The sequence below is a fragment of the Cyprinodon variegatus genome, unplaced genomic scaffold (assembly GCF_000732505.1).
Source record: "Cyprinodon variegatus isolate N-32 unplaced genomic scaffold, C_variegatus-1.0 Scaffold1822, whole genome shotgun sequence".
NCBI classification, from domain to species: Eukaryota; Metazoa; Chordata; class Actinopteri; order Cyprinodontiformes; family Cyprinodontidae; genus Cyprinodon; species Cyprinodon variegatus.
In genome coordinates, this window is record NW_015152275.1 from 63,762 (window position 1) to 75,444 (window position 11,683).

At 41.5% G+C, this 11,683-nt stretch overlaps 1 protein-coding gene across 1 annotated transcript; it reads left to right on the forward strand.

Moving 5' to 3' along the window:
* The first annotated feature begins 5,735 nt into the window (after window positions 1-5,735).
* Window positions 5,736-8,581, forward strand: LOC107104627. Its single transcript, XM_015404667.1, has 5 exons — window positions 5,736-5,781; window positions 5,934-6,335; window positions 7,946-8,065; window positions 8,151-8,209; window positions 8,308-8,581. Exons 1-5 carry the CDS (start codon window positions 5,745-5,747, stop codon window positions 8,419-8,421), a joined length of 732 nt encoding a protein of 243 aa, XP_015260153.1. The 5' UTR covers window positions 5,736-5,744; the 3' UTR covers window positions 8,422-8,581.
* The last annotated feature ends 3,102 nt before the right edge of the window (window positions 8,582-11,683 follow it).

An 11,683-nucleotide genomic window follows, 5' to 3' on the forward strand; every position in this document is an offset into this window, starting at 1 on the left:
CAGGAGGCTCCCTCAGAGGATCCACGGCGGACTCTGCTGGAGAAAGATGGGATTTTCTCCAGCTCCCAACACTTCTGGCCTGTTTTTCAGTGTAGTCCTGTTTCTCTGACTTTGACTAACTGGATGTGCTCTCTTCATCCTCTGACATGGGAGCTGGCTCGGAGCTCGTCTGCCTGGCTGTGTGTTTCCTGGACGGGGCCGCCTGGGGAGCTGGTTGACAGTTGACTGTCACTACAAGCATGCTTGGTGTGAGGGATTGCTGAAGAGTCAATGAGTCGATGCAATCAGCTGATTTTCCTTAGATAGAAAACTGAACCAATCTGAATGGATGATCTGATTGAATTGTCTTTGTAAAGTGACATGAGATTAAATTATTTGAATTGGTGCTACAGAAATAAATTGAACTGAACTTTATTGATTGGAACCTGCTCACTCTCCAACTTACCTGCAAGAATTAAGTTTTGGGCTGTCAAGCTGATTTTTGAAAATCCTTAAAAATGACTTGGCTGAAGATTCAAAAAGTTCCTCTTTAACTGTTGTCATCATGAAACCTGTCAGTTCCAAGAACTCATCTGATCATCAAAAGTCAAATTATCTGGACAAACCTAGCTGTGGTATCTCATTTATGCTTCGGGTCCAAACGTCATCCCTGAGGATCATCAGTACTCAAATAAACATTTATCTAATACCAATACATAACAAATATTTAGCTGTGGACATTTTTACAGTAGCAGTTATGGGAAAATAGCAGCAACACCAGAAATGTTACTAAGCAAGAAACTGCAAAACTACCATGAATGTTACAACTTATTGGGATTGTTGGGAGCAGTTCACTTTCTGTGTGTGATGTCTGAAAAAAACGTAGCAATAGGTTTTTAACTCTGATTTCAAAGAACTCAGGCGTTCAGCTTTTTTCCAGTCTTCTGTGAGTTTGTTCCATATCAGTGGAGCATAGATGCTGCTTCTCCATGTATTTTTTTTTCTAGTTTTTCGTAGACAGAGTAGGCTGAAACAAGAAGGCCTGAGTGGTCTGGGAGCTAGATCCACCGACAACAGATCTGTTATGGATTGACATGCTGATCTATCCAATGATTTCTAGACTAACAGAAGGATTTAAAAGTCTATTCTCTGAGCTACAGAGGAAGTCAGTACAAGGATTTCAGAACTGGGATGACGTCTTCTACTTTCTTAGTTCTAGTGATGACGCAGGCAGCAGGATCAGCTGCAGCTGTCTGACTTTTTAGGAAAACCTATGAAGACCTTGTTGCAGTGATCAATTCTGATGAGTTTTTCTAGACCCTGTTTGGACATCAGTCCTTTAATACTGGAGTGTTAGGACTCCAGTCTGTGTGGTCTGTGTTTTTGTGTGTTTGTCTTCCTGACCCCACCAGGTGGCGCCTGGTTCTGATTCTCCTCCTCACACACCTGCAATGGGTTACCTCATTAATGGAGTGTTCTTAAGCTGCTGACTGCCACTACCTCGACTCCAGAGTGTTTGCCAGTTTTGGGTACTCTAGCCAAGCTGAGTTTTGCTGAGTCAAACTGCGTTTTTGTCAACCTGAGTCTTGACATTGTTTTTTTGTCTTTGCCTCTCGGCAGGAAGTCATCCTGCAAACTGGATTTTTCGGACCTTCTCTCCCTGGAACGATCAACTTGAGCTTCAAACTGAGCTGAGGAAACAAACCGGAGGTTTGGAATCCACTTTTCCCCGAGGAAATGTTTGAGCTTCACACTGAGCAAGGCATTCATCTGCACAACAGTCCGTTCAAGTACCGCAGGACATCAAAGTGGCAGTCAATCTTTCTCTGTTCATCTACAAGCAACCGTATTCTGGGTAACCCTATCTGCCCTCCACCATATGAGACAAGCATCGGAACACATTCCTCACCTACTGGAGTCTAAGAGTCAACCTAATCTCTGGAAACGTGAGTCTGCCAACCTTTTCTCCTCTTCAAGTTTGAGAATCAATTCTCCCACTGAGCCTGAACTAACCGCAGTGTCTTCCCCTGACCTTTCAGTTCCAGTTGAGCAGTGTTCAGAGCAACACTGGAATCTCCACAAAACTTCTCAATAAACCTGTTAAACTTTTTCCCTTGTCTCTCTGGGTGGTTTATCTGCATGTGGGTCAGAGCTCTTGATAAAATCATGGCATAGAGATGTTCTCAAGTGATCAAAGGCTGACTTAGTAACTGCCTTTATGAGCCTCTGAAGGTGGAGGTCTGAGTCCATCATGACACCAAGATTCTAGCCTTAATCGGTGGTTTCTAGCTGTGGTAGCTGAAGCTGGGAGCTAACTCTGGATCTCTACTCTTTTGGTATGAAGATTAATACCTCAGTTTTGTTTTTATTCAGTTGGAGAAAATAAAGCTGCATCAACATATTTATCTGTTCTAAGCATCTAGCCAATGCTCTGATGGGACCATAGTCACCTGGTGACATTGTGTTGTAAAGCTGTGTGTCGTCTGCATACAGTAGCTATGGTAACTAATCTGGTTGTTTGCTGTAATCTGAGCTAGGAGGAGCATGTAGATATTTAATAGGAGGGATTAAAGAAAGGAGTGATTTTTCTGGTCCCTGATTTAAAGTTTCCTACTGACACATAGAGGTCCAAAAGCTCCATTCCTACCCAATCATTTCTTTAAAGTTTATTTTGGGTCATAGAAGGCATAGTATACATTTTAATCACTATTTTTGCCACTGGGGATTGTAATGCTCCCAAACGTTACAACGCTCCAATCTTGCCTGAACACATCCATCCCATGGGTCATCGCAGGTCAAACCCAAATATCTAGAGAGTTACTAATAAACGGCTTTATGGTGGGGTCTTTGAATAAATAAACAAATTATCTCATCTGCAGTAACACATACAGCATGGACACCTGTTACTAAATGATTGCCATGTTTTTCTTTTAATCAGTTTAGCATAAACTCTGTATTCAGGATGATTTAGCGGTTCTGGCAGCTGACATCTTTCCATGCCGGTGTGCAGTGGGAGAACAGGGTTAATTTGTGCAACAATAATGGGAGGCCTTTTTCCTTAATTCCTCTTTTTAATTTCTTATATGTAGACCTCTGCTGCATGGCTTCCTTTCTCTCAACATTTCCTGTCAGCCTACTTTCAATAAATTCTACATGGGCCAAAACAGTGTTAAAGGTATAGTGGAGGATGTTCTTTTTCTGAGTTGATCATCAAAATAAGTTATCCTCCTAATTGTCAATCATTCTGATTATATGTTTACGTTAGGCCGTCCTACATGCCCATCCCCATTTTCACTTACCGGTGTAGAGTCAGACATAGTGGAAAAATTGCAAATATTCTTTTGTAAATAAACCTGTATGAGCGATGCAGACAGCAAACTTTAAACAGAGCATGCATGAGGAGAAATGGGTTTGTGCATACTCTGAAACATGTTTAATAGGCGTTTCCTTCCGGGAGTGGGTACAGGGTTGTGCATGTGCATTTTTTTTTAAGTGGAAAGGCCGGGTCTTTACAAAAATTCAAGAAAATCCTCTACAATAGCTTTAAGAAATAACAAAACTGTCATGATGTTACAAAGTTCAGACCCAAATGCAGAAAACCGAACAGAGAGACCAGGGAAAAGGTTTAACGGGTTTTATTGAAGAGATAAAACAGAGGGAGAAGTGTTGCTCTGAACACTGCTCAACCGGAACTGTAAAGTGAGGGGAAGACACAACGGTTAGTTCAGGCTCAGTGGGGAATTTGACTCGTGAACTTGAAGAAGAGGATTTGGTTGCCGACTCACTTTTCCAGGGAAGTTGTTGAATCCTTGATTCCTGTCTGTGTGCAGTAGTTCCAGTGGTGGTCTGATTCAGTGGAGGGCGGAACAGGGTTTACCCAGAATGCGGTTGTTAGTTGGTGAACGGAGAAACTGACTGTCACTCAGATTTCCTGCGGTACTTGAACGGGTCGTAGTGGAGAATAATCCCTTTCTCAGTGAGAAGCTCAAACGATCTCTTGGGGAAAGTGGATCCAAACCTCCTGTTTGAACCTCCAGCTCAGTTTGAAGCTCAGTTGATCCTTCCAGGGAGAGAAGGTCAGAGAGGCAGAGACAAAAACAAACTTAAACTTAGGTTGACAAAAACTCAGTTTGACTCAGCAAAACTCAGCTTGGCTAGAGTACCCAAAACTGGCAAACACTCTAGCATCGAGGTAGTGGCAGTCAGCAGCTGCATTGTTTGCCTAAAGACAGCATCAATGAAAAGTTTTATTTTTAAGAATTTAATACTGAGGGCTTGCTTTCTGCTCTTCACAGGTTAATCATCTTTAATGTCTCTAACTCTTGTGTCCAAATGTCCCCCTTATCCCCTAAATTCCTCAATCACTCTATAGAGCGGGGACAATATTGTGAACTTAGTTAACTGAGCATTTGGACATATGATCACTGCTTTTCACACCCCGTTCTTCCTAACTCCATCTCACTTATTTGTCCTTGCCACAGCAATTCCCATGATGCTTTGTGAGGAGAGCTCTTGCAAAGCAATCTGGGATATATCTGCTCTTCAATGACCCTGAATGATCACTACATTTTAAGGAAGATTTTGGGAAATTTTGATTCCACTACTTTTTCATCCACTAGATGTTTAGGAACTCATCTAAAATGGCAGAACCACTATATAGGGATTATGGTGGACATTTGGACACAGCCTTAGTGTTCTTTTCCCTTGAAAAGATATCACTTGGGACAAACTCTTTAAATAACATTTCATAACTTATATGTATTAAATAACCAGGAGACATTACGACAGATTTTGATAGAAATTTTGATCTTACTCAGATCAGAGAAACTGCTTAGAATATACAGAATGCAGCTGCACACCTCCGGCTCACCTCGCAGGAACTGGCCCCGAATAATAGTTAAAAAGGCATTTTATACATTTCCAGTCTGCCACATCATACACATTAGCAGATGATTAGACATCCATGGCTCCAGCCTTATCAAAATAGGACACCGCTCTCTTTCCATTTCCAAACCTTTGCCACGAACAAAATGAAGATTATAACTGTATATCCAGACAGAGGAGCTGTCCTAATTAGATTAAAACGTCAGTTCTGATACACAACAGGCAGCCCATACCAGGGTGTAATTAACTCACACATCTTCAATGATAATTATCCATAAACACCATCGACCATATACACTGTCACGTGGTCTGCAGCCAAACTATAAGTGGTATATTTCACACATAAATATATAACTGCTTCATTTCTATCACTCTACTTCTATGTCAGATTTTTTTATTTGGAAATAAAACCACAGTTAATAAAACCTGACAAAAGTTTGGTTATCCATAATCGATGTAAGTAAAGGTTGTTTTCAAACCTGCCAGTTTTAACTTTAACCATTTTAAAACCATATTATTAACCATATTCTTCTGCCAGAGAATAAAATAAAAAAAACATTTAGAGAACATTTAGCTGCAGGTCCCTGTATTTTAGCATGTACTGACTTTAACATGTTTTTATTTATTTTTTCTAAAGACGAAAAATTTAGTTTTTCATCTCATCCAAAATTACCCTCTTCAGTCCATCTATTAGAGTAATTCTTCTCAAAGTTACATAATCTTAAACCCCAACTAAACTGGCATAACAAAACTAACCCAGCCCAGAAAACCTCAGAATAAAATGTTCCATTACAGTAGCCAATCAGCTTCTACATCTACTTCAGCTGAAAAATCTGCATCATATCTGTGAAACTGTCACTTAGATCCAGCTCAACATCGCCATGGATGGAAGGCAGATGATTCGGGTTCTTCTCTTTGGTAATTTTCTGATTTACCAAGATATAAATTATGATGACCATGATATTTATAAAAACTAAAGTGGGCTACATTTAAAGTTTAGATCTCCTTAATGTTGGAGCTTTAATCCTGTAACAATATTAATGTACTGCTTCAATGCCTTTCTTTTTCAGGACTTATTTCCTGTAATCTCTGCTCCATTTCTGCTTTAACGCTGGAGACGATTGTACGACCTGGAGACAACATCACCCTCTACTGTGACTGCACCCGGTCCACTGGAGTACATATAGTATGGTTTAGAAACTGTTCCCATGAACACCAGCCGACTCTTGTAGTGAAGACAGTTGGAGACATAGAGTATGTAAAGGAAAGGGAAAACTTGTTCCCTCATTTTAAATTTTTAAAGAACGAGTCGTCCAACTCCTATGACCTGCTGATCATAAATGTCACTGGATCTGATGAAGGACGTTATTACTGTGGAACAACTGAGCCAAAGGTGGAGAAAGATGAAAACATGAAACATTTCATGAAAAATGTCTACATCTATGGAAACATCACCACAAGGATCACAGTCTGTAAGTTCTCCTTTCTAATTATATCCCAGAACTTCTAGAACAATTGCTCCATAAAAGTTGGAACCAAATGTTCCCACATAAATGTGCATTAAATAAAGATGAAACATTAAGATGTTACAGAGTGGATTAATTAAAATGATTTATTTTTAGAAAACAACCTGTAAACAAAAGAAAAAAGAATTAGTTGATATTCTAAAATGATTTAATCATTTTAACATTTCAACTTAATTTCCCAGGAAAGAGCTTTAAAAATAAAAATGAAATAAAAAAAATGAAAAAATAAAAGTGAAAATTAACCTTTACTATTAGACATCAGGAAAGGACATCCACAGTTTCAGGAGATTATTGAAAAAAGATGTATCTCTGTGTGTTAAAAACTACAGACTAGAAGAGGGGTCTGCTACTCAAACTGCTTAAAAAGCCATATTGGGCCAAAAAAAAAAAAAAAAAAAAGCCTGTAGCTGCAAAAAGTCTTCTATCAGCCTCGTCTGGCAACACGGGCTCTAAGTGTATTATCCATCTATAGAAAAGGACTATGTGGGCTTAAGTATATAATAAGTCTTCATGATTAAATTTTCATCCTGGAAAAAATGTCACATAGCAGCATGAGGTGAGGGAGGAGCAGTGAACGCTCTCACTGCGCACCGCTTCACCGCCCGGTTTTGGTTTAGTTGCAATGATAAAATGATAGAAATACAGTAAAGGAATCTTTCTATGCTGGACGGGTTTCTGTTGGGAGGAGATGATTGAGTCATGAGGCACCAAGCAGGAATGGAAATCCCACATCCTCCGTCACCATCGTTCCTTGGTGTGAATTATATTTTTAGGATTTGGGGAAAAAAATGGAAGAAAGTTGATCTGTGGACGGTTTTCCAACCTTGAAACAAAACTAGCAGCAGTAGTGCAGTTTGGAGGTACAATCCACTATCCATCAATCTCTCTTTGCGCTCCTCTAATTTATCCAGGAGCCAATTGCACTATTTATCTCACTCCCACGCTGGTGGTCGGCTGCATATTTAGTCTTACCTGGAAATGACTTTTAAAATTTTTATTTTTTAACAACCTGTCATTACAAAGCAAAAAGGCAGGCAATCGTTCCGCATTGATAGTGAAAGCAAATGATTCGCTCCATTCTTTAAATCCTCTTTTCTCATCAGCTATATTTTTCATTTGGAATCCATGGTCCGAGACGCACCCACCGCTTTGTTTGCCTGGCACCACGCCATGCTGCTCCCAATTTATAACAACTGATCTCTATGGCTATGATGCAAATTGTTTAAATGTATTTATCATACAAATGTTTACAGCATTGGAAAACCTAATAAATTTTTTGCACACTCCATTAAAACAAAAAATCAATTTTCATAAATTTTTGTAAAAGCTCCAGGGAGCCACAAGAGGGAAGCTAAAGAGCCGCGTTGGGCTCCGGAGTCGAGGGTTGACGACCCCCGGATCAGAACAATATGCTTAGCTGATTTTACTTAAAGCTCATTTAAAAAAAATATATATATATTATTCATACATATTTTCAATTTTACTTTTACAAATCTTTTGATAAAACATAAAAAAGAATACATAACTACATAACTCGCATATGTTTCTCTTTTTAGATGCAGGGACAGTGGAGGAGTGGGGTTTGTGCTGGAAGCTGCTATTCTCTGTCTGTCCTGCTGTTTTTATTCTCTCAGCTCTCTTCTCACTTTTGGTCTACCTGCATTGCATGAAGCAAGGTGCTTGATATAAATATTTATATTATGAGTTATACAACAAATATTTTTATTTTGTCATATTGAATGTTTTTTTTCATATCTGCAGCAAACCCTGAAGCTGAAAATACAAGGTGTGACATTTCCAGAAAAAAAGAAGGAGGAGAGGTGAGAAACGATAAACAAGTTATCTATGTTTTGGAAAAATTACCCTTGTGTAGTTGATTAAACTTTGCAATATGATGATTCTGAATATCAAATCCTAGGATCAAAATGTGTGTTACGCTGCCCTAGAAATCCATGCGCCATCACAAAGAGCAAAGAGGAAGAAGACCATCCAAAGTTCAGATTTCAGTACCTACTCTGCCATCAAGAGATGAGGAGATTCTTACTAAACACAGAAACAGAAAAAGATAGAAAAAAGAGCTTGTTATGTTATTCTTGTTTTTAACTTCCTCCCAAACTAAAGGCAAAATTATTTTTAAAATGTCATCATAACTTGTTTTCTTTTTCTAGCCAGCTTTGTTTTGATGTAATTCCAATCTCTCTTTATCAGTAAAGTTCTTTTCAGTCATGTTTTAGATTCAAGCTCTAACTTTCATTGTAGATGTTTTGTGCTCCTCACTGAGAGAACGTTGTCAAAAAGAAAGACAGACAAGACTCTACTACTCTAATATTGTTTCTATATTTTTATTTTGTAGAAAATATGGTGAAAAATGCATTTTCTTTATTTGAATATTAAAATATATGTTTAAACATTTCCAGCAGTATATATTAAACTAAAAATGAATTTGTAATATTTTTGAATCATTTCACATGAGATTTTGTGACTATTTTCTTTTACAACCAGTTCTGCAATCATTGTCATTTGGCAATAAGAATTGTGTTGATGCCAAAAAGAGCCCAACAGATTTTACTTTCACAAGTGGAGGGGTACGGCTATCGCCATAGTGTTCAGCTTGTTTTATGCATATAAATTGCCTTATTATCATTATGCAGGGAGTTTTTACAGATTATATGGGCACTGCAATGTAGGTAGAACAGGAAAGAAAAAACAGAAAAAAAGAGAAAAGATGAAAGAAAGAGGAGATAATAGTGAGATAATGATAAAACATTTTCAGTCTGTTTCTTCAGCTGCAAAGACATGTAAACAGAACAGCACAACCAACAGACATGGTAGGAGACATTCAATAAAGTAACACCTAGATACTATCGCTGAAGTATAAGTAGTATTATTTAATCTGACATGTATACTGTGGTAGCTGAAGGTAAGAATATGGGCTTTCTGTATGGAAGTGAATCTCTGAGTACCTGGAACCAAGCACCTGTAGTTTGTGAAAGTGCACTTGTGCATGTAAAGTTTATCCAAAGAAAACAACTGCACAATAGAGGTTGTAAAGAGCCAAAGAGACACCCACCCAGAGCACTGAGTCCATAGCCGGGAGACCCAAAGCCCCAGACGCACAAAGGGACCCAAAGGGAGAACAGAAGTGACAGCCTTGGCACCAGCAGGCCACCCAGGCCCCACAGCCACCCCCCGCCAAGACCACGGACCAGGCGGCTCGCTCTACCTCCAGGCCCCAGACTCCGGGCGGCAGCCGGGGAACAGGAGTGTGAGAAGACCCGATCCTCCCTGCCCCTGCTCGAATGTGGTGTTGTTGCATGTTCTCAGGTGTAATTAAAACTGGGAGTACCAAAGGGGGTGTCCAGCACAGTCCACCCCCCCTCCGGAGTACAGACAGTGCCAGAGCACTCCCCCAATCAAAAACCCAAAACCCTCAATGTCTAAATGCCAGAGGGGGTGGGGGGAGCCAACTGTGGTGAGGCCCATGAAATAACCCCCCCGGTGCCCTTGACCCCCACCGCCCCAGAAGGGTTAGGTGCAGGAATAGATGTGTGCTGTGAAAATGTTGCAGATGGCAGTGTCTAAAATGCAAAATAAAATTGGAGTGGGGGACATCATCAGAAGGTGGGACCCTCCAGTAATTACCCCCTCCCCAAGAACCAACATGTGTGGCATTGTGATGGAGCAGGCAGAGGGAGAAATCCGGGGATGGGGAGCAAAGGGAAAGGGGGGGGTTACTGCACTCCCAGGGAGCCAGCTCGCCTGCTGACTCCAATAGGCACCCCCCTTCCCCGAGAGCCCCACCAGTTCACCACCATAGCCCAGGGGCCAGGGACCGGCCCCTGGGCTATGGCTAACAACGCCATCCCCTCATCTTGTCCATGCAAAAAAAGGGAGAGAACCCTGGCCGGCCAGCCTGCACGCACCATGCAGAACCCCCACCCTGGACGATGCCTACACCAGCGGATGGCATGGACCAGGGCCGAGAGAGGCAGCCGGACTCGAAGCTCTTCTAACATCCTCATCCCTCCACCACCACCCCCCGCCCCCCTCCTGAAATGTAATTCCTCCCCTACATTAACATTCAAACCACTCATCACACAAGCGACAAAAGACATCCAGGCCAAGATCATTCCCACTCCCCCTCCCTCCCCTTTCCCCACTTGCAGAGTGCAAAACCCCGAAGGGGTAAGCATCTGCAATAAGGTGTTAAAATCCATGCACCCCCACCAACTCAACAGGCCCGAGGCTGGACAGCCGGGTATACACCGGCCCAGACACCAAGCAGCATTCCCCACAGAACCCGAAACCGCAACGCCCTGCCGGGGCCCGAGGGCAACATGCCCCAGGGACCCCAGACCCCCGGATCCAACCAGCAACAGCACAGCTACCAGGCCAGTAACCCACGACCGCCACCGTGGAGCCCCCCCGAGAGCAATTCAATTCAGTTTATTTCTATAGCGCCATTTCACAGCACAAGTCTTCTCAAGTCACATTACAGTTCAACCAGATCATACAGTCAAATTGATTCAAAGTTTTCTATCTAAAGAAAACCAGTTGATTGCATTGACTCATTGACTCAAATACAATCCCTCACACTAAGCATACTTGTAGCGACAGTGGAGAGGAAAAACTCCCATTTAACACGAAGAAACCTCCAGCAGAACCAGGCTCAGTGGGAGCGGCCATCTGCCCAGGCTGACTGGGGTTCAAGGAGACAGAAGCAGATACAAAAAGCAGCTGTAAAAGGCGGCCCCGTCCAGGAAACACACAGCCAGCAGACGAGCTCTGAGCCAGCTCCCATGTCAGAGGGCACATCCAGCCTGTCATGGTCAGAGAAACAGGACTACACTGGAAAACAGGCCAATCTCCAGGATCTATAAACAAGGGTGTTGATGGCAGCAGCACAGCTGATATTTCTCTCCAGGATGGAGTCACAGCCAAACAGGAACAGACCAGAAGAAGATTGAACTAACAGATTCTGCAGAATAGGAGAATAGAGAATGAAGCAGAATGATTAAATGGGGGTCCTTATATCCTCCAGCAGTTTAAGCCTATAGCAGCATAACTATAGAGATAGCTCATGATAACCTGAGCCACTCTAACTATAAGCTTTATCAAAAAGGAAAGTTTTAAGCGTAGCCTTAAAAGTAGACAGGGTCTCTGCCGCATGGACTAAAACTGGTAATTGGTTCCACAGGAGAAGAGCCTGATAACTAAAAGATCTGCCTCCCATTCTACTTTTAGAAATTCTAGGAACCACTAGTAAACCTGCAGATTGAGAGCGAAGTGCTCTG